Below are 27,197 nucleotides of genomic sequence, written 5' to 3' on the forward strand. Positions count from 1 at the left end.
CATGTGCCAAATCCCCCATCTGGGAAAGACAGATTGATGATAGACAGACAGACAATGTCATATCCCAATCTGCGACCGTCCAGACGTATTGGGAAGTGAAATTAGTCAAGATATGCAATGCCCCCACCACAATGTCTTTCAACAAACACGCAACGGAATGATAGTGCGAGGCCTCCACATTAACGCACTAAAACCTCCACATCCAGCGTTAAGGGATATCAGGCCAAGCTACGGAATGGGGGGGGGCGGGGGCGTGAGTCACAGTAGCGCCCCACCCTTTGCTTTTTCCGCCCCGGCAACGAGGAGCGCGCGCCGCTCAGAGATCGCGAGGGAACGAGAGGGCGGGCGCGCGCGCGAGGGCGCGAGGGCGCGCAGCCCGGGCCCGGCGACCTCTCCGCTTCCTTCGGGTATGGCGGCGGCGACGGCGTCCTCGCCGCGGGACCCGGCCGGGGACTGGCAGGACTTCTCGGGCTTCCAGCCTTCAGCGGAGCCGAGCAGCTGTCTGGAGCCCTCGGAGATGGCGGCGGGGACGGCGGCTGAGGAGGGAGGTCCCTGGGATGGCGGGGGCGATCTGGGGACCAAGCTCCCGCTCTGTTTCCAGCCCGTCCGGCTGCTGGCTGAACATTGCGGAGACCCGGAAGCCCTTCTCCCGCCGCAGCCCCTCAGCGAGCGGAGCGCCCTGCACGAAGATGAGTGAGTGGGGTGGCAGGTCGGCTTCCTTCCTTGCGAGAAGGGAAGGGATCCTCCTCCGCCGCCCCCCCCCCCGGACTTGGCGAGGGGTCCCTTTGCAGGGAGTGAGGTTCTCCCTTCGGTCTGGGAAAAGTTCGTCCGGGAGGGGGGCGTCTCAGGACTCGAACGTTCTGCCCCTCGTGAAAAGGGATGAATGAGAAATTGGTGTGGGGTGGGCTGGGGTGGGGGATAGGGGATGGGGAGGGAGGGAGAGAATTGCAGCTTCAGTACACAATTCGTTGCCAATGGAGAGCAATCCCCGACAGAGTAATAGGGTGTTCCCTGGCCGTCAGCGGTAACGGAGACCTAATACCCTCTAAGCTCGGAAAGAGGAAAGCTTCAAGATAGTTTCGCGTTCACTGCGACTTGGACTTTAAACTTTCCAGCACAACCAGGCTGAGCTATGTATGTATGCTAGCGGCTTTCCCCGAATAGACACTGGAATTTGGTGGAAGGCAACCTAACCAGTGGTGGCATCTGATCCTTTTGTATCTTATATTTAAGGGTATAAATAGTATTCCATACATTATTTTCCTTGTGTGCAAAGTTGGTTGACTCAATCATTACCCACCTAGCAGGGAGATCTAAAAGCAGAGGCTAATTTCCAATGAATATTTTTTGGAGGGGTTAGAGATTCATAGTACTATATCAGTGTTGTCCAAACTTGGCCACTTTAAGATGAGTGGACTTCAACTCCCAGAATTCCCCAGCCATTCCCCATTGGCTGGGGAATTCTGGGAGTTGAAGTCCACTCATCTTAAAGTGGCCAAGTTTGGACAACACTGTACTATATGAACCACTCATATGGCTATTACTATGAAGATTGGCATACTTAATTTTGGGACCACTTTGGGATTAATATGATATAGACACTTTTAAAAGCAGAACCATAATTTCTGCATATTGTAAGGACCGGATTTTTTTCCTCCCAGGATTTGGAATGCTCTGACAGATAATTATGGTAATGTAATGCCAGTCGATTGGAAATCATCCCACACCAGAACTCTGCATTTGCCAACCCTGAATCTTTCTGAAAAGGGAGTAAGTATTGCCAGAATAGTTTGGAACATTTTTCTTTTGTCCATTTAAAACTGTGTCCTAGAAATCAAATATTACATAATCTGTCAATTAAATTAAAGGAACCTTTGCTGTAACATTATTAGTTTTTGGCATCATGGGTTTTCTTCTTTAAAATGTATCTGACAAATGCCCCGATGTCCAATAAGATATATTAATTCTAAAAAATACAAGAATTATCATTTTAATGCTAATTCCTACATCTGCATTCCTGCACATTTGATGGATGGATTAAGTTGTCAGCTCTAATCATATACAGTACTTTTTGTTTAAGTTAGGGATCAAATAACCAGTAATAGTAACCGATATAAGAATAAGAGCAACCCTCTGTTTCATAAAAAAGAAGATATGCAACCTTATTTATTCAGCCTTAGCTGGTGTAAGGCAGAAGATAGAAACATTTAAACTTTTTCAGACTGCACTAAAACGCTCTTAATGCAAAAACTCCCTTGAGTAAAGGTCATGTGCTTGGGACTACATGGATAAGCCCATGACATCTTCCTAGCAGCAGCACAGAAGTGGTTTACCATTGCCTTCTTTGGGGATGGTTTTTTTGATTTCTTGGTCCAGCTTACAACCCTGAGATTTCCTGGTGACTTCCAACCAGGTCCAGCTATGCCTAGCTTTTTGGAATCAGCTAAATTCAGATTGGTGCTACTTGGATAAATCTACCTGCTGATCCCTGGAATTGAATCAGGGAATCCATAGAAGAGCTTTAAGAGCAAAACTATTAAGAAATAATAGACATTCACTTTATTACATATCTACCCCTACCCCCTTCCAATGCATGATGTTTTTGTTTATCAGCTGGCTTATGTGATTAGGGCCACCCAGCTGGCTTCCATGCTTAATAGAAGATTTGAACCTGGATCTCTTGTCTTCTAATCCAGCACCTTAGCCACTATGCCACACTTCAAGTATATATCTTATTTATTTTGAAGAATAAATTTGACAGTGGCTTGGGGCCTCACTATATGTTTAAATAGAGGTTTGGGGATTTTTTCCTTACATTTTACAAAATATTCAGTAAATGAGTGTAAAAAAGGATACTCAGAGATTAGGTACTTTTAAATTTTTATTTATTGAAAAGATATTTTTATTGTTAGAATAGTGAATTACAAAGAAAGAATAGTCTACACTAGATAGTGACGATAGAATAAAATAAAGAGAAATAACTACTAAGCATAAATAAAAACGTTGGAAAACTTTCTAGCAACGCCTTCTTCATTTGTTTCCCCAGTCACTGACCACAACCTAGATATTTAAACTTTACATTGAACAATGAAGATTATTGCTAGTATCTATTTAAATCTTTTCATCTATTTTTTTTAATTGTCTCATAACCTTTTTTCTAGAACCAATATTCCAAATGTCTAAATTTACCTTGCTGTATAATATGTTGTATATAAGGGAGCCATTCTGCTTAAATTTGCTTAGTCTTCTATTATGGATATGTACTGTCAATTTTGCCATTGCTGCATATTGTCCAAATTTGATCTCTCAGTCTAATATCGTTGGTGTGGTTTTAGAACCACTGCCTTCAGATGAAAATGAACTCCCTACCATCTTGTTATTTCCTCTCCTCTGAAGCCGTAACGGAGTCCAAGCTCAGTGGTTTGTTTTAGGGCATCGTGTCACAGAATGTATTTTATTCTAGATAAAAATGTTTAAGCAATTCCTTTCAGGGATAAATGTGATCTGTGAACTATGCCAGACAGTGTCTTTTTATTCAGTTCATGTGAGTTAATCAATCTGAGCGCTGAATTGCAGAATATTGTTTGTGTGTTTGATGCATAGGTTAAGCACTATGTAGATAGGAAAGATATAATAATTTTGGGTCTTCAGTATTTTGAAACCTTAAGAATTTTTAAAGATACCATAGCCTATTATATAATTAAGTGCTATGATGTTTAGTTGGTTTCTCTGTCTTTTTAATAACCTGTTTTTATTTTGTATTTTTATACAGGTTAATGATAATTTGAACCTTGACCTATCAGATGATGAAGAGCTGAGAGAGCAGCTAGACATGCATTCTATCATTGTTTCCTGCATCAGTGAAGAACCTCTCTTCACAGCTGAACAGGTAAAGTTCAGAAATAAATTTGTGTAATTTTGGTATTGCATTTTAGCATCAAACACTTCATCTTTCAAATATGTTTGAAATGCTTTGAGACAACCTAGCAAAGGAATGGACTGGTGTAACCTATATTTTAAATGCAGAAAAGATTTACTATTTCACTGTTATATTAGAGCTTATATGGGCAAGCCATAAGTTGCCGGTGGCCCTCTGCTATTCCCTGTGGTCCACCAGTGCCCCTGGGAGCTCCACCCACTTTTTCTTACAACCCAGTGTGAGCAAGAAAAGATTTGTTGTTTCACTCTAGCAGAGAAACAGCCATTTTGATTTTAAAAAAACTGAGCTAGGGAAGGAGTTGTTTAAACCCTTTCTTCTCTCCTATTATTCTTAGCTATGCATGTGTATGACAGAGAGAAAATGGGTGAGGTGTGTACACATAAGCAGTTCTACACATGTAACCTCTGAATAGCGCTTTGATAGCAAGTGTTAGCCCCCTCAACTGTGGAAATACTTCCACATTTGCACAAGAGCATCACAATATTCAAAGTAGTTTTCCAGTATTTTATGAATGGCAGTAGGAAAAATAGCAACGTAGGGTTGGTCTTAAAAGTAAAAGCAACATGGTAAAACATGATTGAATAATAAAATTGAGGTAGAATGGTTAATAAGGTAATTTAAGCCTAAAATCATTTTCTGTTTTTAATCCAGTGTGACTATAGTAAGCCCTCAGTATGATGAACCTTGCTTAGCCAACTTATAAAAGACACATTTTTGTATGGATATAACAGCCATTTAATGGACTGAACAGTTTGTTTATTAAATAGAGATTTTACTGCAAACAATGCCATTTACCTCAATTATGTAATTCCAAAAATGATGAGTAAATTGATACAAATGATACAAATTTGGATTTAAAGAACATTCCGAATAAGCAGGCACCTCCTCTGCCTCCCAAATGCCTATCAAATAAATATTTTATTGTATTGTCGAAGGCTTTCACAGCCGGCATACGATGGCTGGTGTGGGTCTTCCGGGCTGTGTGGCCGTGTTCTGGAAGTTTCGTTTCCTAACGTTTCGCCAGCACCTACCAGTGACCGGCATCTTCAGAGTGCAGGAGCACAGACAGGAGCAGTTTTCTCTGTGCCCACCCTGGGATGCCGGTCACAGGTGCTGGCGAAACGTTAGGAAACAAAACTTCCAGAACACGGCCACACAGCCCGGAAGACCCACACCAGCCAAATATTTTATTGTTCTCAATGTCTACATAGCTGTGAATTTTTAGGTATTAGCACACAGTAGGGGAAGGGAACCTTATTTCTCTGAAATGCCATTAACTCATAGGATCTCTGGGCCAAGCCAGAGAAATATTAGGTAGCTACCCTGTTCCTTTCTTTGTTCCTTTTACTACCATTCTTTTCCTTTCTTCCTTTTCAAGTTGGAAAGACATTCTAAGAATGGATGTCAGTAAAAGGAAAAAAATACTTTATTTTATTTTATTAATCAAATTTATACACCACCCATCTCACTCTACTCAGCTTACAAGTAAAAGTTGTAAAATTGTACTTACATCTCTGTTACTGTTTTTGGTCCAGGATGTTGACTTTGAGGCTTCTTATGCTCTTCTGTTGCAGATGGGACTTGGCAGATTAAAGTGTAGTTGTGTTATGCACATGTGGGGGTTAAAAAGCATTTTGCCCTCCCCTTTTTCCAGTTGCAATGCTTAGGTCTTATCTTCTGCCACCATTATGCACTGAAACCTGATCAGAGAACAGGCCTGTAGTGTCCAGGACTTTCAGAGAAACCTGTAGGTCACATGATTCCTCACCACAGTCATATATCATCTGTAATTATTTTAGCATATCTGTATGTAAAAGTCCAAGAACCCAGGAATACTGCACATATCTGCACTCTGCATAGAACCTTACATCTGCAGCTATTTTTTTAAAAAAAATTTAGGTAGAGAAAGAAATATTTTTCCTCTGTAACTTTAAATCTTAACTTAGCACCAATAAGAATTAGAAATCTCAAAATAAGAAAACAATAAAACAACGTAAGTTAATTTGGATAGTAGCAGATAACACCTGATCTGTGTTAATACTGAAAATCAAGAACTGCATTCAATAGCATATGAGATGGCATGGGGGTTTTTTTTGGTTTTTGTGGGGGGGTTTTGTCCTCCTTGCCCTGCTTTTTTGACTCCCATATCTGCTCTGGACAATCTCCCCAATCCTTCAGCAGATTTTAGAGGACTTGGGGAAAATATAATATAATGGAGAGGAAAAATCTGATCCTTTGGAATTCCTTTCTTCTTCTTCCAGATGGACAGAACTAGATAACATCCATGTTAATTAAATAGGAGATGCTATCTCTTCTTTTTTATATAATGGAAACAACCAAAGTACAGGTATATACTGTATATGTAGGGGACTTCTTGTATGCATGTTTCTATTTTTTTATTTATGGGATTTATCTACAAAATCTTATCAGACTCTAAACAGTCTACAAATACTAATGATAAATAACAACAGCAGCAGCACACTGGCACTAGTGACTCCGCAATCAATCCCCAAAAGCTTTCTGAAAGAGCCAGGTTTTGTAGAAGGCCATGAGAATCTTTGCGTCAGGGATCAAGTTGTTCCATAGGAGGGGAGCCCCACAGAGAACAGCAGGGCCCCATCACTTCTTATGGTGAGTGAGGACTCTTACCAGGCATGTCTAACTGTCCAAGTTAGGCAAGCAGAATCTACTTGGGAAAGGCAATCTCTCAAACACCCCTGGCTCCAAGATGTATAGGACTTTAAAGGTAGCAATCAGTATATTGAATTGCACTCAGAAACACACTGATAGCTGATGCAGCCCCTACATATGTGGGTATGTATCTCTTGAAGGCTATATAGAGTGCTTCTACAATGCAGCTGTTTTGTTTTTCTTTTTTCTTTAAGCAGTCAGTGAAAAGGATTATCAGAACGGTAGGGAAGCATAACAATTGTGTTCACCAGCTATCCACTCACTATTGCACTGGTGGAAGACACTTGTATTGTACTAACTCATAAATGCACGGCTGTATTTTAGTAACAATTTCAGTTTCCTTTCATGCATTATTTAACTTCTCTAGACTATTTATTGGTCATTTCCCCCATATCAATCTTCCCAGCCATTGAGCATCCCCTGAAATACATTTTATCCAAGAATCCAGCAACTCAGATCAGGCCCTAAAATGATAGCCATGCAAGGGAATGAGAACTGTGATACTGCTACCAAGTCGCAAGTGAACTGCTGCACCCTGTACCGGTATTACGGACTCAGGAAAATCTGCCAGATTGTTAGAGGTGGATGATGTGGAAACGTGCTTCCTATTTAATTGATAATACTTGTTACCAAAATGCACATACGATTGCTGGATTAATATGTTATTCACTGTTGCTCCCCACTCCTCAGCATTACACTCCTTTTCCTGATCCAACTAGTCCCCACTTTGTTAATCTTTCAGAAAATGATTAAAACATGGCTTTTCTCACAGGCCTTTGGAGACTAACATCTATGTTTTGCTCCCTTTCAGAGCAGCAGTGATTATTTTAGTTTTTACTGATGTTTTCTGAGAGTTATGGTATTTGTGGTTTTTATCATTTTTCTGACTTGATTTATAAATCACTTCGAAATGTATAATTGTGGCTGTATAGAAGTACGGGGATTGACTGACTGCCTGACTGAATAATATGGTATTAATTTATGACTAAATTGTTTTCAATATGGATTTTCCATATTTAATTAGTTATAAATAATAATTATTCATATATAAATAATTTAAGTTAATTAAATTAATTATTACATTAATTTCTCCATTTTTGAAAATCATCCCTTGATACTGTTTTATTCATTATTAGACCTTTTATACTGATGACTACTGGAGTCTTTCAGTGATTAAAAGTTATTATTAAATAGTCTTTACAAAAATAAATAATCAATATAATTTTGTCTTTGGTCCTTTGGAACTTTCTCTGTGTGTGTGGAAGGTGATTGAAGAGATAGAGGAAATGATGCAGGAATCTCCCGATCCAGATGATGATGAAACACCAAGCCAGTCAGACCGTCTGTCCACGTTGTCCCAAGAAATTCAAACACTTAAAAGATCTGGAACAAACCACAATTATGAAGAAAGTAAGTGATGTTTATGTGTATCTTCTGTTTGATGTTTGTCTTAAAAACTATTCTGCACTTAAGGAACATGCCACTTTTATACACTCATCTTTTGTAGGATACCAAAGCTTTTATCATGCAGTAATTACTTGCATATCTGATAGATTTGGAAGATTCAAAACATGAAAACTGAAACACATATTTGTAACTTGAGAAAAGAAGCCAACTGCAACATTCTTTTCCTAAACTTAGTCGTGATTCATCCCATCCCTCTTTTTTCTTGGGGGGAGGGGGGGTGGATGAGATACAGTCCTTTCAGGTTTGCTGAAACCATGGTAGGCTTATGAAGGTACCTTTAAGCTTCCCTGTACCTCAGTGGCATCATTATGAAAGGGCTCTAGAAAAGCACAGCATGCACCTGGACTTTTTTATTTCTTGGTAACATAGAAGAAACATTTTTAAACACACCACTGGGTAAATATATACTAGAAAGGAGACTGAAAAGTTGTTTCTTTTCCAGACGTTAATGGATATATAGAATGATAAACAAGGATTAGCTAGCTGTTCAACTGATTTCTTAATCTCATGATAATAACTTCTGTTAGAAAAAAAGAATGAAAGAAAAACTCTACTGCCAAAATTCTGTTACTCTATTTAGGGAAGACTAATTCATTTTAATTGTTTTTTTCTGAAAGGTATGAAGAGACTTGGCTAGGATACTTTATCTAAAGCATTCTAAATAATGTTTGCTGTTATACCATGGACTTCTTTATCTTTCTCTCAGATGTTTATTTTCTGTTGCTGAAAGAAAAGGAAAGTAAAGATATGCTATTTTCTTTTCTTTCTTAAAGAAGAAACTTTTACCCCAAGAGGGCTGAAAAATGCATGGGAACCTCCCCATACGTGGTTTTCTTTTCTTACAAGCAAATATGAGAACTGTTCCTTAAAACTGGTAGCACTTCTTAAAAATAGAATTTCAATCTGCTGTTATAAATTACTTCTATCTAGCTACTGAGAATGCTGCATTTGTTTCAATTCCAGTTCACCAGGATAGACTACAAGAATTGCATTCCTTGATGTTGTTCACATTGTTAAATGTTTTTATATATAAGTTGATTTTGGTACTATAATCCTAAGTGATTTGGAGGTGGATATAGGGGTTTTTATTTAGAGCTTTCAGCTGATAAGTACAATAGTACTAGTTTGCAGTTGTGAACATGAATGATTTTAATCACTTTTTCTCAATCTTGGCAACTTTAAGATGTGTGGACTTCAACTCCCAGAATTCCTTAGCTAGCCATGTTGGCTGGGGAATTCTGGGAGTTGAAGTCCACACATCTTAAAATGCCAAGTTTGAGAAACACTGATTTAAACAATTGAGCAAAACAATCTAGACCTAAGCTGCCTGGAGCTTTAAAAAACCTGGAAGCTGCAAGCTGCAACTCTGTACATGCTAAACTGAATTAAAAACAATTGGGGAGAGAGAGAGATAATTGCAGTGTTAAACAGTTCAGAATTGTTTTGAGTGATATTTCTTATGCAGAGATCATATCTACATGGGGAGAATGGGAGGTGGGTTTTGTTATAAATAGAGTAACGGAAAGGTTTTTAACATAAGTACATATTGGATAGCTGGAATATGTTTATTAGGAAAAGTATTGCTGGGATTAGACTATTATTGCAATATATTGTTTTACAGGGGTGCAAAAGCTGTCCGTGACTGAGTTAAATGATCTCTTAGAAGAGATTGAGGCAGCCATCAAGGACTACTCTGAGGAGTTAGTGCAGCAGTTAGCCCTACGGGATGAGTTGGAGTTCGAGAAGGAAGTAAAGAACAGCTTCATATCTGTCCTTATCGAAGTGCAAAACAAGCAAAGAGAACAAAAAGAAATGGCAAAGAAAAAGAAAAAGTTAAAAAATGGCACTCCTCAGAATGGAAAGCAAGAAAAAAGCCATCTGCCTGGAACAGTAAGAGCTCTCTACTGTGCTTCCCTAGAAACATTGTTTACATTTTAACTTTATATAATATGATCTTTAGTTTTGCTCAGTTATTATTAATAATAGTTAAAATTCATAATAGTAAGTAGCATTAATGACAACAGTAACTTTGCCTCTTTTGGGAAACGATGGTTAGATCTCTCATACTTTGAAAAGTATAGAAATATCCATATTCTTCTGTTTTTCTGATAATTACTAGTGTTGCTGACCCTTTACAAGACTGATAAACAGCTACTGCTTTCTCAAATTATCAGCACTGTATTTCCTACTCTGTTCAACTTAATTTCTGCAGATAGTCTTTTTACCTCTTTGGGCAACTGTTATGGAGTGAGGTAGAAATTCAGAAAGTGTTTGAAACGTTGACACCTACCTAAACTAGAGTTTGGTTAACATCTACTATTGAAATTAGTATTTTTCAGCAAGGCTGTTGCAGATGCAGAATTGTTTAATGGATTTAAGTAATTGTTGATGCACCAACATACAATTTCTCCTGCCCGCAGGCCACTTGACGTTTCCCAGACATTATTCCTCCTTTCATTAACTTCATTTCATCACCTGTGTATATAGTCTCCCTGTTTTGTCTCCTCCATCCATCCTAGACACTAGAATCTGCTGATGCTATTATCGATATGCAAAAGTGCCTGGATAGCTCTTCCTAGGCTCATTGGCACTAGAGTACTTCTCGGAATCCACAAGAACCTTCCACTAACAGCAAGCTTTCTTGATGTCAGGGAATTTTGTGAACCAGAAAAAAAAATAGCTGCCACTTCCTCTAAGATCTGTGCTTGCCATGTGTCACTAGAACAGCAGCAACTGGCGGCAATTTGTGGTAGTTCTGCCCCACAGAACCCAACTCTCTTAGCAAATTCCCTCTGAAAAGACATTCATCGCAAAGTAGAATTATATAATAGGTTAAATGTAAATCATATTCCTTATAAATAATGAGAAGGAAAAATAACACTTGTACCATTTGAGGAACAACTAAGCTAGCCATGTCTCTTTTGTTAAACACTTTTGTTAAAGACTATTTTTCTGCTGTAGTTTACTTTTTGTAGAAAAATTTAAATGTGACATGACCTATAATTTAACTTTTTATTTGCCAGTGTAATAATGAGGTCCAATGAATTGTCAACTGAACCTAGATAATAAATGCATTAGTTATTTTCTACTACTAAACTGAAAATGCAGTTTATTCTGCAGAGCTGTAAACCTTTGTACAGTTTTATTTCAAAGAGATTTCTACATTGTCTTTTATTATGTATATCCTCTGGTAATTTAGAGTAGAAATGAAAATAAGCACAAAGTTTTAAAAAAGCATGTATAAAGACTATAAATTGACAAGCTAAGCTATGTAGTAAAAGCACTAGAGAGTGGAGGAGTAATTTAAAAATCAAGGAGAACATAAAAGTGCTTGCCTGGTGCCTACAAGATAAAGGATTAGGTTCCAGGCATCTTTTTCCAAAGGAAAATACATACATCATAGCTGAAGAAAACTTATCTTACTGAGATTCTCTGGAAGAAGGTATCAGCTGAAAATCTTAATGTTCAGACACTATCTCTACAGAAGTATAAGAGTGAACAATATGTATATAGTCTCCTCTGTAAAACGTGCTCAAGAATTGAGATGCATATCTTTCTCAATATAAGTTTTGCCTGGACACCTTAGACATCCTTATCTTAGGGAGCCATAAGCAGTTTCTTAAATGTCCTTTGAAGGATTTGACATAATGCTGTTATAAAAGGAACATAGTGCTAAATTCACAAATTATAGCATTAAAAACTCTTGCATCGGGTAAGAGTTTATTATGACAAAAGCTTAGTTATGTAATATCTATATAAGAAGAATATAAACATATAAAGTGAATGTATTTTTAAAGGTAGGTGAGAAGTTTGTGATGCTCAAGGAAGAACACACCACCACAATATATAACCCCTAGGGGTGAATCTGAGGCACAATCTTTTCCCTGTCATTGTTACTTAGATTGTCATACAATGTCTGTGTGTTGCAATCTGTCATTGATGATTTGCCCTTTAGGATCAGGAGAGCAGCAAGAGAATGCAGCAATATTAGCTGTGCAGTGCTGACTACTGTGTGTCTTCAGTGACTCCACCATTCATTAAAAAAAATAAGGTTATTGGCACACATGATTTGTTCTCTGCTGTTCTGCTGTGGGCATCATAGAGCATACCACTAATTTGTATGTATGTTATGTTCTGTACAGCAGATTACATTTCCGTTATACTTTCTCCCATTAAAACTTGAGATCCCCACAATGAATACATCTGCAAAGAAGGGAAGAATTCACTGATTTGTTTTGTGTACAGAAACTGAATGCAGCTCACAGCATAAACATCCATTTCTTGTGTTAGACACTTTGTTCATTTCCATAGTGTGATTTCCAGTAGCGGTGAGAATTTTCTTCTTTGTGTAGGAGCGACTTGAGAGAGCAAGTGCAGTCAGTTGTCATGAGTAGACGTTTGTCTTACTGTTGAGACGTCTCTGTATGGAAAAAGTAAGGTTTTTTTTCTTAGTCTGTCCAAACAAGACTAGCATGGAGAGATTTTATGTGCCACCTCATTTTGGAATAATTTCTAGTTGCAGAATGAAATATTGGCAGGTTAGGAATCTACAGGACTGTCTAGGTTTATTTCAAAAAGAATATCAACTGAAGATTGAATTCCTTGCTCAGAACATGTTGTACAGTTTGTTGGTATTGTATATTTCCCTCTTTCAGCCACGAGGGGCAAGGAAATGCCCTTTGTAATGCAAATAAGACATGGAATTATTTGTATTCTGAAGCCTGTCAGAAATACCCCTGTGCTTGTAATGTATAATGGGATTGGGCAGGGAGCAGAAAGCTTATATGGCAATCTACTTTAGCATGTTTGGTGTGTATGCTTTCATACATGTTTAAATATATTGCTTGAGATACTTAGCATTAGATAAAGATTTTTAACGCAGAAACAACCTCATCCTAGTGCTGTATACCTGATATTTGGCTGGTCCCATTCCTTACTCCCTAAAGAACAAAATATTTAAAAGTCAGGGTTTTTCTCATTAAGCTACAGCTATATTTCATTCTAACATTTACCTTGCTGGCATCCCCAGTACAACTTAACTAATACCTTTACATTTTTCTTTTTTCCCCCTTTTCTGCCACATTCTCGCTCCTTATAGCGCTTCAGTATGGAAGGAATCTCAAATGTCATTCAGAATGGCTTTCGACAAACGTTTGGAAACGCGGGTGGAGAAAAACAGGTGCTGGGCTACTCTCTGACTTTGTTTTCCTTGTGCTGTCTTTTCTGTCTCTGTATACATTCCTTGTCTTAAAAGTTGGCAGTTGGAGCAGTTTCAGACTTCAGGTGTTCTCAAAGAGGGAGGAAATACATTTGTATGCTTATTCACATCTTCCCTGCCTTAAAGCTAAAACCTGTTTACAAAGGTTTTCTTTCCTTAGTAGTTAAAAAGCAGGCAAGCCTTGATACGCACAGAAAAAAAAAATACAGTGGATGAAAAATTTCCCCTGAGGGTTTATTTTAATTTCTTAAAATAAAATGCAGGCAACAGCATAATACATACTTGGAGTTAAATACCTGTCTAAGAAAGCAGTAATGAAAGGTCATGTCAGTTTGAAAGTTTCAGTCTGGGAAGAGAAAAATGAACAGAAGTAGTAAAAGGCATATCTCCTATTTTCCAAAATGGTAAAATCTATTTTATGATCCTTAAGTTACAAGAAGTAAAAAGCCTCAAAATTTCATGTATTTCTTGGACTACATTTTATATAGGAAGCAAATCTCTGAAGAAAACATGTATTCCAGAAGCATATGAAATATATATAGCAAAGTAGTATGTGTAATAAAGGGGAGAACCCTTTTTTTAATCTCATGAATGCTTCAACTCATCACAACACAAGGAAAAACCTTATTTGAATGTCTACAATTCCTCCAACATTCCTTTTTATGATTAGGACAAAATGCAGGTTCCGTGGTTCCAGACATTCTTTTTCCTGATTCTTCCCATCCCCACCTGCTTTGCTTACTGTTTTGTCCAGTGAAGAATGTTGGAGAACCCCAAGTAAAATAAAAGTATTGCTCATATATGGAATATGGAGGTTGATATGACATATGAAAAACATCTTTTACCATAAATTATTATTTTATTACACAAGTTTTAATACATCATGAGTGATTTGCTAGAGTGTGATGCACTGTTGAGCAAATATGTGTATAGAATGTTGATAAAAACTTGCATAAATTGACACTGTTAACTTATGTTTTATATGTACGTGGTTTTGATTGGTTTTCATATGTGGGTATTCTTTAGTTCTAGATTACAGGTAGCTATGGAATTTTTCGTATAGTTCTTTCAGAGACAAATAATTTTTCGGCTACCCACTATTTCCAAAATATTAACAATAAATATAGATTCTACATTTGCATATGTATAGGACTTATATGTAAATAATAAAGGTAGTACTGACCTAGATGGATCTAGTTTGACTCATTTTAAGGCAACATCTAAAATACATATTTCTTAGTTTGGAACTACTGATTTCTAAGGGATTTGGAGTTGTTGGAGATCTCCCTGCTTTTAGAAGACTAATAATGTCTCAGCCAGGGTCTGAAATTATATAAAGGTTGTTGATAGAATAGAATTTTTTAAGGAAAATAAATCCTATAAATTATAGCTGGCCTTAGACATTAAAAAGTAGCTACTTTAATCAACTATGTAGTAGAGTATTCTGGACCCATGAGAAGCGCCTTCCCTATTGCATCAAGGAAGCAGAAGCAGTAGCCGTTTCCTATAGAACTAAAGAAAAGAGGTGCTTGGATAGATGGCATTGCTTATCATAAGCCTGAGTGCTCTGTCGACCCTTTTCTGAAAATTAAGGATTGCTCCAGGACCCTGATCGTCCTTAGCAGAGAAAATACCTGTTTTCAAAATTGGAACCGAAAAGGAGCACAAAGGAAGCCACTCAAAATTTTTCTTTCTCCCTAGTAGTAATTCCTTTTCGAAATTCAGTCTTTATTATTATTTGTTTTCCTAGCTCATTATTCATTTTTTCCTGTTGTGGAAAAGGGGCATGAGAGAGAAATTTGCAGAACAGGCTGGAGAGACTAACCCAGAGAGAACGGGATGATGGTACAAAACAACTGGAGACATAAAAAAGAAAAAGAAAAAAAATTCCTTGACCTGCTTTCATCCAGTTAATTGTTTTATAAACCAAAACATCTTGTTTTTCTTTCTAAAAACATACCAGCAATGAGAATGAAGTGGCATGGGCATGGCTGGGAAACTTTGAACGTTGAAAGGAAGAGAACTAAAACACAATATTGCACCAAAGAATAATTGAGAATGGTACTGTCTTTCGCCTATAGCAGTGATTTACTTATGCTGCAACGGAAGAGAGATTAAAGGGAAAAAATACTTGCCTGTGCCATTCAGAATTAGGGAATAGATTATCTACCCTTACTCTACTCTGTCTTGCAGCTGCCTGTTGAGCTAAACTCTAGCCTCTTGGCTTTCTTGCTCACCAAGCATAAAAGCCTGTTGTTACAGCATTGTTGTTTTAGGCTACTGGTGAGAGAGAGATGGTCTATCTTGTCTTCCTCCTGTATAGTACATGTGCTGGGCAACCTCTGAATCTCTGTTAAGTCTTAAGGAACATTTGAGACTAAGAAAGCGTGTGATCTGAACATGCAGAAATCATTCCTCAGCTCACATTAAGCCCTGTGCATGGATCAGTACCTTTGGGTCTGAATTGGAGGATATTTATATCACAATCTGAAAGTGACACTTAAGTGAGCACTGCTGAGCCTCAAATCTTAAATATTTAAGCCTTCAACAATATGTTACGTATGTGATGTGAAGATACATGCATTATATCAATTAAGTCTTGAATCTATACTGAACAATTAATTCGCTAGCTTAATAGATTCCTATCTAGTAAAGAGATATTCAACTGCATTTTGCCCTTAATGTAAAACATATGAATCTACCAGAGTAAGATCCTCTGTTTCAGGAAGGAGCTTCAAACACAAATAGGTCTGATAAAATTGTATTATTAATTTATTTTATTTGTATTTGTGTGGGTTGAATTAGGTTTTATCTGTATAGTTGTTTCATGTTAATGGAAAACCGCTTTTCCTGATCCTGTTTTTGGATTATGCTATCAATACGTAGTGTTGGTACCTTATTATTCTTCAATCCTAAAAAAGAAACCACACACCAGAAAGCCAGACCATGGAAATGCCCTTCGTTTTGAAATAAAAAATCAGCTACACAGTTTTAGCAAAAATAATGAATTGGTATTACAAAAGGTCAGTGTTTTTCCTATAAATAATTTTGGAAGTAGTAACCCTTTGACAGTATTGTCCTTTGATCATATAACAAAAATATCTTTTTTGTACTGCAATCTGTTGGAGTTTGAGAGTCAAGGTATGGTTCTAAGATTTTACAAAAAGTAGCAAATGCAAATTTTTAATTACAAGTGAGGAAGAATTAAGTTTTGAAAAGGGTACATTTCTTGAGTTTTTAAAATATGAATATTTATTTAAAGAGTCACTTTTATGTGAGATGTCAGCTATATAAATACAATAAATAAATAAGGGATATAATTTACTCTAAACTGAGAGTTTATATCCATATACTGTAGATAGACAAGAAAAATGTCAAAGAGCTGGAAACAATATTGTTCAAAATAAAATTTAAAACTAAATACAACTTGTCTCTACAGCAGCAAAAGCAGATACAGTATAATTTCAAGGAAACACATACCTATGTATAAGTCAGTGCAAAAAATAACAGCTAGATAAGCTTAGCTACATAGGAACCCACTGTTGCTGCTAAGTGCACCCACTTCTAAGCATAAATTGGCTGTGTTGCGTGGTCCACTGTCAAAGAGTTCAGCATGAGGGAGTCATGAAGTCCAAATATAAAACATCCTATTACAGCCAGGGGGTAACCAAAGATGTCCTGGTTCTGCCCCCAAAACTTTAGGATCAGAGCTGACAGACATGATTTCACTGCCCTAGCATGTATATTGTTTATTTTTTGCCAAAGACCATAGTGCCTTGATCTTGTCTAGAGTTCATTAAACATTTTATGGAGTCACTCCAGTGCATTAATAATTGCATGCTATATTCTTTCTAAGAAAACCCAATGGATTGATCCTGAACAAATCTAGGAATCTCCCGTTATTGTATTTAAAAGAACTTTTCATTTATGTTTTGGCTGTACAGAATATCTAATGCAAAAATTTAGTTCCATATGGAATCACAATATAACTGTTCTTTACAGCGCAGAACATTTCTTAAAAGAACATGTGATTTAGAAGAGCTCAGAGGGAAGAAAAATGTATATAATATATAAGAACATTCTAAAAATTACCAGTTTTGATATAGGGGCACCATTTTATTGCTTGCTGAGACATCTTTTAGTTGATTTCATTGTGTTTCAGTTTTTATTAGATGACATTCAATAGATCTGAATTAAACATAATTACATATTTCAAAGCACAGCTGTATGGAAGAGCTGTATCTAATATTACCAACATCAGATTTTTAGCAGCTAAAGTTAATTAGGAAAAGACTTTATAGTAATCATAACTTTTGTTTGACAGTATCTGACAACTGTTATTCCTTATGAAAAGAAAAATGGACCTCCATCAGTTGAAGATCTTCAAACGTTAACGAAAAGTAAGCACATAAATATGATTTGTTAGACAAATAAATTTCCATGTATGTATTGATATTGAGAAAAAACAGCTGATTTTCCAGAGTAACTTCAGTTGAAGATTATTCGAGGATCAGCTGAGTAGCCTCTGTTCTAAATTAGCCAGGGAAATCCACTTTGCCCTAAAATGCTTGGAATTGGTCAGCAGTCTATGTTTACTTACCTTACTCAGATATCGCACAATTATCCATCATTCCTAGGTCTTGACTTTTTTGAAAATACTATTTTCCTTTATCTCTTTCAATAAAGTCAGCATCATTTGCCTTGCATAGCTATCCATTCATTTTCTCAGGCTGAACAAGCATCGACACTCTTTCCAAATGGTCAGGAGGGACAAGGGGAATTACATATATGATTACAGGTAGTCCTCACTTAACAACCATATGTTTAACAATGGATTGAAGTTACGATGGCCTCGGAAAGGTTGCTTTACAGCCTGTAAAGCACTTCCAGCCATCGTAAAAAGTTGTGCCGCCCCCACCCCACCCCACCCCCCGTGTTCACATGGCCACATTTTGGGCATTTGACAACCAGCTTGCATTTACAACCATTTGCCAAGCACCCCGCAATCATATGATTGCCATTTGCAATCTTCTCTACTGACTTCCCCAGAAAGTCAATGCAGGGGAGGTTGCAAGCCAAGGGGATGGAGGGAAACCTCTTGGTGATGTGCAGGAATGGAACTCAAATCCTGAAGATTTGAGCTCCCTTCCTGCACACTGCTGGGAAGTTTCCCTTCCCTTCTCAGCAGTGTGCAGGAATGGAGCTCAAATCCTAAAGATTTGAGCTCTGTTCCTGTACACTGCTGAGAAGTTTCCACGGAGGGGAGGAGAAACATCTCAGCAGTGTGCAGGAACAAACCTTTCAGCAGTGTTCAGGGGGCATCCTGAAGATTTGAGTTCCATTCCTCCAGCCCCACGAAGGATTTCCCCTCCATCCACGAAGGGGAGGGCAAACCCTTCAGCGGGCTTTAGGAATGTTTGAGAGGAAAGGACTGCCTGCTGGGAGGATTTCAGCTCTGCATGGAGCTGAAATCCTTCAGCAGACAGCTCTTTCTCTCCGTCTGCTTAACAGCCCAGGAGATCACTTGACCACAACCAGGAGTGCCTGGATTGTGGTCGTTGAGCAAAGCAGTCATGTGGGTGTCTTGCTTAACGACCACCTCGCTCAACGATCGAGATTGCAGTCCCAATTGTGGTCATTAGGCGAGGACTACCTGTATTTTCAAGCTTCTGCAAGGTCCCTATTTGCATTGTACAATAACAGTAATAAGTAAAACTCTTTCAGACAACAAACAGTTGTGATAAACATAAACTTTTTCCTTTAGTTCTGCTAAAATATGCTGTCACCAGTTTATATATAAACTACTTAACAAGAGTGCTGAGACACTAACTTGAAACTGAAGAGAATAAGGCTGAAAGGCCCCTTCATCATGAATTAATTGTTTTAAATGATATGGTTTAGGGAGTTAACACTGTTGTGTTCCATTGACTAACTGAAATTTGATCTGTTGGTTGCTCAGAGACAGACTACCTGACTCTCTTCCTGGTAATGCTGTTGTATGACAGCAGTGAAACCATTTATTTTAGAGCATCAGAACTGTTTAAACCTGAATATTATTTGAATTCCAAAGAGTAAATAGCATCTGAGAGATTTTATATGACATTTATGCACGCTCATAATTAGAGATTTGGAATGTGCTCTTTTCATAAAGATTATAAATTATTTCAATCCTTTGCAGAGTGATGTTTTACTTATAAAATTATTTTTCCATTTCAGAGAAAACCTGGTGAACTTGTGCCAGTTAGTGTAAAGGATATGATAATTTGAATCTTGATTGTAAACTTTCTTCCTGTAATTGAACAGTTTGTTCCTTGTATATTTTTATGTTGTCTCAGATAAATTAGCATCTTGAGAAATATTTGAAAGCTACTTACCAGAATGTAAAATTAATTATTTTCTTTTTTAAAAATAATAAATAATTTTCTTTTAAATATACTTTTTGCCAGAATCAAATGTGAAGCATTGATTGTTTAAACAAGACTTATATGATTTGGCTTGATACAACAACTGTGTGTACTTAAATAATTATATTTTATATTTTGGGATTAATTAAAACATCAATTCAACTGTCTTTACTGTTTTTCAAGTTTTCTGAATTTAGCAAATTCTTAAATGTGTTGGGGTTTTTTTTCTTTGCAAACCATACTACTGATTTCAGCAGTTTGCCAATCACCTCTTTCTCTTGGAGAAATAGAGACATTTAACCACTCATGTTTTTACTGTATTTGTAATAGAATAATTCATAGCCCTGAATTTAGCCATGAATGTATTTCACCATCTAAGAGTTTTGTCCTTGTTTATATAATAACTTCAAGAAACAAAATTGGATCTTAGCTGTTTTAATAAAATTATTAATACCTTGATTTTAAAATAAAATAATTAAAATTTTTAAAAAAACTATTTCAGAGATCTAATTGAAGTAAATAGCTAAAACATAAAACCTTGAGATTAACTAGGTTATTTAATAAACATACAAGACTAATTTGTCCTAATTTGAAAGAAATATGAAACACTGGAATTTCACCAGTGTTTTTCCCCACAATACAGGTTAAATAAAATATATTCAACTGGAATCAAAAAGTGCTGCATTCTCTACAAGTACAGAGTTTTAAGTAATGAACTGTACTGCTCTAAACTTTGATAACATAGTTCTTGAGATAACATAGAAATTTTGTCTGTAAAAGCTTCTTCAGTGCAGACATCACTGCTGAAAGTGTGGGTAACTTTGACAGAAAGGGCTCCTCCTCACCAACAACATTGTGACTTTCTCCTCTTTTCATAACAAATGATCAGGTTAGTAGTCAAATCAGAATTTTAAGTCACAGAATAATAAAAAAGCAAAGCCTAGTCTGAATCATATGTAGTGCAGGAGCCTTGCGGAAACTAAATAGGTTGAAAGCTGGTAAATGCCCGAATGAGAATCCATAAAACTTCACTTAGTACAAAATGTTGGATGACAGCTTGGAAACTTCAGTTGGGTAAAAAAAAAAAAAAAAAAAACGCTGGCTGGGGAATTTTGAGAATTGAAGTCCACACATCTTAAAGTTGCCAAAATTGAAAAACACTCATCTAGAAGATGAATGTCTGCAATGAAGCAGAAGAGTGGAAAAAACATTGCCATCACTTCCATCTCACAGTAAAGGCTAAAAACATGATTGGAGACAAAGAACAGAGGAAGCCTTTCACCTATACTGTAGATCCATGTTCTGTGAAAGGACTAGCTTTTCCTTTGTTATAAATATCTAGCTTTTCCTTTGTTATAAAAATAACTTGGCCTCCCCACAGTTTAGTGTCATTCCTCAGTAAGGCAAAAGCTGTGGCTTTTGGTTTCCCCCTTTCAATAGCTCATCTTTTGGGTAAATATAGTAATGATTTACAAGAATAAAGATACAAAACAAGTTTCACTAAATCTTCCAGGTTCCCTTTACTGCAAGGTCTCTATCCTTTTCTGGGGAGCTAGATCAGGGGTGGGGTAGGGGGATGAGAAACTGGAGATGTGAAAAGCCAGGAGAAAACTGATGTGCTTCCAGGCTTTTCCACATCTCTTTGGCTAGAGGAATGGAAAAAGCAAAGAAACAATTGGATACTTCCATCCTAATTTTTTATACTGTCTTCCATCACAGTTTTTGTTGTTTAGCAGTCTGTGGCAATAACAGCTCACTCCAGTTCTAGATCAATGAGGAAAAAACATAGGGTCTTTTTTTTTTTTTTATGTTTAACTTTTTCCAGAAGTATTTGTTGGGAAAAACACTGGGTAAACTACTTCTATTGTTTTTTTCCCAGGTCTTCACATCCTACCCAAAATAGAAAGCTCTTGGTACTATAGGAATGGTGTCGTATTAGGGTTGATAGGAATAGTCCATCTTCTGAACAAATCTGAGTGCATAGCAGAGCTATGTCTATTCAGTATTTTGTATCTTGCTCCCTTGAATAAATAAATAGGATATGCAGAATAACCTTCAGCTTAGTTTTTTTATAATTGCATGTTTTATTGAAAGGTAATGATCTGTACTTCTACTTCTTTCACTGATTAGCACCCTCATATTTTACAGTTCTTCATGCCATGAAAGAAGACAGTGAGAAAGTGCCAAGCTTATTAACAGACTACATTTTGAAAGGTGAGTTTACCGATTATCAGCCACTCATTTTAAAAAAAAAACACTATGAAATATTGTATTGTAATTTTCAATGGCTTTGTGAATATTGTAACACTGCTAATTTAGAAGTGAAAGCACTTACTTGTTGCATGATCATGGCTCTTCATAAATATAACTTCTCTGAAGTAGTCACAAACAAAATCAGTGGTGCCACTTTGGAAATGTAGAGCACTTCAGCACATGGAAATTGGCTTGAAGAGACAGAGACATTCTAGAGATCATAGAAGATCTCCTTAACACTCAGAAAGATCGGCAGAACCATTCTAAAGAAACAAATCCACTTTGGAATTTAATATCTTTTCTGAAAATCATGAAACACATTGGGGATTAATTGAGCTGTTTGCTAGGCACCCCAAAAGACATAAAAGTCATGGAAAAGTCAAAGCATCTGGAAAAATCTTAGGGAATTGCAGGATGGTGGGTGGAGTAGGGGGACAAATATAAAACAGAATTCCTCCCCTGTATAAAATCTAGAAGGAAGGGACACATTAGGTTCACAATGCTAGATTTGGTCTTTCCCTTATTCCCATTCTCCAGTTACTTTCCCCTGGATAAAAAAGGACAACCCAAGTATTCTTTATAGTTCTTCCTCCTACTTGTTAAGATACATAAGCAGAGAAGGCTCTGGGTAAACTCAGCTTATATTGCATAAGGGGTTAAAACATCTTTCTATTTTATGAAGGAATCAAAATTATGTATCAGTCAATCAGTAAATGAGTATTTGCCAATGCAATATTCAAGAGACTGAAGAGAATATTACACATTTCTTATTAACTTGTGGGATATTTATTTCTGCTTTTTCATGTGTAATGTTTTAAAGATTTTTAATATGAACTATTTTTAATAGAGTCCCACATTATGTTATTCTCTTGTTAGAAAATCAGTATAATACTGTTAATATGACTACTGTGATACTGCTGATGGATACTTTGTGTCAATTCCATATAGCAATAAAAATGTAAGCTTTATACACTTGTGCATGTTGGAATTCAAAAGGCAGCAATAGAGTTCTTGGTCCACCTCTCGGAGACAGAATTTTCCAAAGAATTATGGACGTTTGTGGTAGGTGGTATTGTTCAGTAAATCAGGATTAACTGAATTCTCTTAAATATCTACTGATCTACATTAGTTTTGTTGGTTAACCATTACCTTGTTATCAGTAACATTGGAAAATTCAAAAAAGAACTGGAATTTTCATAAAATGGTTTTATGCTGTACTAATATACTGTAGTATACTTGGGATTGTCTTTTCACTGTACTCTGCAATGACAATAGAATATCTAGAGGAGTAGCATCCGTCATGTAACTATCACTGATATGCAGTTTGGAAGAACAATTTGCTGAGATAATTCTGTATTTATTTTTATTGCAAAGAACTAAGATAAATTTGTAAAACAAAGTATGATATAAATAATTAAATTGAGTCAATTTAGAAATCTTCGGTTTAAGATTTGGGCAATCTTGTATTATGACTGCGGTAAATATCTTCAAAGGTTCCTCCAATTATAATTCTCCATTGATTATAATAATAGGATTCAGCAGAACTGTAATATTATAAAGAAAAAATGAATCTGGTTGTTATTTTGATTTATTACTGACACTTATAATTACATGGAAGAGCTTAAGATATAACAGTAAACATCTCACAAGTTTTGAGGATCTGGAGAACATTCCAGAGTGCAGCACCACCATAGAGAAGATCTGTTTGTGAGTAACCATAAGATTCACTCTGCCAGTCTTGATGGAACCACCAGGAGCTTCCATGTAGACAATTGCCACATCAACCATAATTCACATAATGAAGCAAATTTTACTTTGTTTTGTATTAGTGGCTTTCTTCCATGGTAAAATCAACATTTGGCATGTGCTATCTCCCCGACTCCATTTCTTTTAGAATAGAAAGGGTTATGTTGGCAGCCTTTAGATATGCTGCACAAAAGAGAAAGCTTGAAAGCTTGGGTCACCCAAGCCAAAGACTAGACTAGGCAAGCTAGAGGGAGTTCTCCTGCAATACAAACAATGACCTCTGAAGGGCAACAGAGTGCAATGAAGCCATTTTTGTAGTTAAATATGAACAGGAAGGGGGAAAGTTGAGAACAAAGAGATGGTAAGAAGGACAGGTTATATAAAAAGCAGCCCCTCCTCTCTTTAAAAACAAATGAAACAAACTTGTTTGATGGATGATTGCCTCACATACTATACATTGCTCATTAAATAAGGGTGAGCAGTCAACTTTCAGGATTAAAGCAAACCTTCTTGGCCAATTTCTAGATGGAAAAACACTTGACAGTATGTTTGTGTTATCACAGAAAATGTAAATGCGTTCAGTTTATATTTTTGCTTTTAGACACTTAAACTGTAGTATTAAAAATCATCTTAATATTAGTATTAGCAAGACACCTATTTTATGTTTACATAAGTAAAAAATTAATGATGAAACATTATTCCCAATAACAAGGACATCTGTGGTTGTGACATTTTAAACCTGATTTCTTCATTTGTTTTATATTGTGCTAGCATTGGTTTGAAAGCGGCATTGCTCTGAGGTTTGTGCCTTATAGATGTGATAAAGGAATATATAAAGGACATGTCTTGATTCTCTCTGTATTTTAAGCTGCAGGCTTAAATATCAAGGGCAGTGGAATGCAGTTGTCCATAGATCTTTGAGATGCAATGTCATTAGCTTTCTCCAAAGTTCCTGAAAATTGAGGAAAAAAGCTGGTCAGCTTTCCTTAAATTTAAAAATTTAACCCAGTAACAAAGACATGACCTACTATATAGTCCATTTCTGTAAAAAAAAAATTAGTTGACAGTAGTGTGTGTGTGTGTGTGTGTGTGTGTGTGTGTATATGTATATATCTTTATGGATTTATCTGTTTTGTTTGTGTAATAAGGGTTAAGATTCATATTTAGTACAGATAATTATTACAACTTTGGCCCTAGAAGGTTTACCGTTATATTCTAGAAACTATGTCAATTTAATAACATTCATAACTTGATTATTTTGCAGTTTTGTGTCCTACGTGAAGAAACCTATGAAAAACAGCCAAGCTATTTCCTGTGAAAAGACATTTTTCCTTGGATTCTTTCAGACCTGACAGTTTGTTTGCACTGCGTTGAATTCTAATGTATTTGCTACTTTCATTGCCTGCTTCAATTTCTGAGTTCTGGAATAAGTCATCCAGATCATATAAAACTCATTCTTTTTTCCCCACTTTTAAATTAGGTGTTTGAACAAAGAATGAATGCTGTACAGTTTTATTCACATGCATTGTTTTAGCTTTTTAAAGACTATTTTTACATTATATGGCATGTAATTATTTCCCAAAACAGCCATCTGTGGTTGTGGAGGAAAAATAACATCAGTATAAACAAAAGATGCCTATTAAACTTAATTCAGTAAAAGCTGAACTTTTACTAAATTTACTAAACTTAATTTAGTAAAAGCTGCAGTAGGTCCAAGTATTAAATGTATAAAATGGATCAAAAGTTGAGCCTGCACTGCATAAATTCCATTGAAGTACTTCACTGAAGGCTCGAGGAGGAGGAGGAGGGGGGGGGGATAGGAACACGCACTGACTTTAAAGTAAGAATAAAGACAGTATTGTATTATTGTTTACTGATTCATGTGACTTTCATTAACCCCCTTTGAAGTAAAAAGTGGTAGATTATAATTTTCCATCATTGGTTGGCTTACTTAAAAAGAATACCAGCCATTTGGCAGCTTTTCCTTCCAAAGCCTATAGCTGGCATAGAGGGCAAGGGTTCCAAGAAAGAACACCATCAATTTGTGTAGGATGTATTGTGCCCCAAATCATTGTCTCATTATTTTCATTTTCTGTACTTTCATTATTTAAAACTAATGTAGTTTAATAATAGTATTGCTGCTATTGTACTTTTTAACCCATATTAAATGTTTGGTCATAGTATATTATTTTGTATGCTTCAATATGGTAATGAACAATTTTAAAACATTTATTTTCAGCTGTTTTATTAACTGTTAGTTCTGTGAGGTAGTCCAGACAAGAAACACAACCAGGAGTACTAGCCCTATCTTTATGGTAAGGTTACATTAACAGAATCTTGCACGACTGAAAGTATTTCTCTCTTCCTTTCCTTTTACTCTCCGGAAAACTAGGGAGGTTCCCTTCTGAAACATTTCCCAAGCCCTCCCTCCTTCTGTGGCTGAGATAGCTTTTTCACAACCATTGTCCATTCTGCAGATCTCTCTCGTCTCCCAAGGTTGTTCCCACATACCGTTACATTTACATATCTTAACATGCTTGCCCAAATTCATCTCTTTCTGACAGTAAGATCTGTCAGAACTGGCTACCAATGGAGGTTGTGGATTCTCCATCTCTGAAGGATTTTAAGAAGAGGATGGACAGCCACTTCTTATGGATGGTTTAATTGGTTTTTATGCACTTTGTGGAAGTTTGGACTGGACAATCCTTGTGGTCCCTTCCATCTCCACAATTCTGTGATGCATTTCTGATAGGAAACCCTGTATGAGTTACCTCATCAGTACACCCTTACTGACTGAATTTTTACAAAGTTTCTGCTCCTGTAATAATTCAATTTAGTTCCCATCCTACTTTCATTGTAAAAACAGTGTTCAGGAAGACCTGCTGTTAGCTGCCTAATATAGAAGAATTTTCTCTCCAACCAGAGATTAGAATTTACTAAAAGAGGATTTGAAAGAATCTCAAAGATGGATCTGATTGCTTTTGTACATATGCATAGGTATTGATGTTGTCGTTTATTTTATGCCAAGATGAAGACAAAACAGAAACATCTACTAAGAACTTTGGGGATCTGTGACAAAAAATCAGTAGCTAAGATTGGTTTGAATGGAGTTGAGGTCCAACTCTTGGGATACATTCTAAGATCTATAGCAGTCTGTAAATCTTCCAGTAATCAACTGTAAAAGAAGGAAAAGCAAGGACTTTTCAAGACAATAAAAATGATCAGAACTCAAAGTAAGCAATTCTGGAAATAATATTGCCATTCAATATCTGTTTCCAGATGCAGGTTTTACAGTATGTACAAAAGGTTAGAAGATGATTGTGCAGGATATTGATGAAGGAGGTAATGAAAAGAGAAAAATTAGTTTTAACTTACCTTATGAAAAAGACGTGAAGTAGTACAAATTAACCAAAATGTTTCTCATCAAGGAATGAGACATGATACAAATGGGTATTTTTCAGATTTGGGACAAAGATAG

The 27,197-nt window shown here is 36.6% G+C and overlaps 1 protein-coding gene across 5 annotated transcripts; it reads left to right on the forward strand.

Moving 5' to 3' along the window:
* The first annotated feature begins 301 nt into the window (after positions 1–301).
* On the forward strand, positions 302–25,902 carry FEZ2 (fasciculation and elongation protein zeta 2). Of its 5 annotated transcripts, none has more exons than XM_088144553.1 (10): positions 303–693; positions 1,662–1,770; positions 3,773–3,889; positions 6,826–6,852; positions 7,897–8,041; positions 9,720–9,988; positions 13,197–13,277; positions 17,641–17,716; positions 21,869–21,934; positions 24,984–25,902. In XM_088144553.1, exons 1-10 carry the CDS (start codon positions 410–412, stop codon positions 24,998–25,000), a joined length of 1,191 nt encoding a protein of 396 aa, XP_088000679.1. In that variant the 5' UTR covers positions 303–409; the 3' UTR covers positions 25,001–25,902. The 5 variants fall into 5 exon arrangements, with proteins under 5 accessions (XP_088000695.1, XP_088000679.1, XP_088000687.1 ...); XM_088144561.1 differs by having other exon boundaries at positions 6,829–6,852; XM_088144569.1 differs by lacking the exon at positions 13,197–13,277 and having other exon boundaries at positions 302–693.
* Positions 25,903–27,197: the final 1,295 nt, after the last annotated feature.

The sequence above is a fragment of the Python bivittatus genome, unplaced genomic scaffold (assembly GCF_059951505.1).
Source record: "Python bivittatus isolate LINGU-HERP-01145 unplaced genomic scaffold, Pbiv_v1 ctg000020_np1212, whole genome shotgun sequence".
Taxonomy (NCBI): domain Eukaryota; kingdom Metazoa; phylum Chordata; class Lepidosauria; order Squamata; family Pythonidae; genus Python; species Python bivittatus.

Bases quoted from the DNA above. Each gene is read 5' to 3' on its own strand.
- FEZ2 (XM_088144553.1), top strand. From the start codon at position 410: ATGGCGGCGGCGACGGCGTCCTCGCCGCGGGACCCGGCCGGGGACTGG. The intron at 1,771-3,772 runs GTAAGTATTGCC...ATTTTTATACAG, and splicing joins TGAATCTTTCTGAAAAGGGA to GTTAATGATAATTTGAACCT. The intron at 6,853-7,896 runs GTAGGGAAGCAT...TGTGTGTGGAAG, and splicing joins TGAAAAGGATTATCAGAACG to GTGATTGAAGAGATAGAGGA.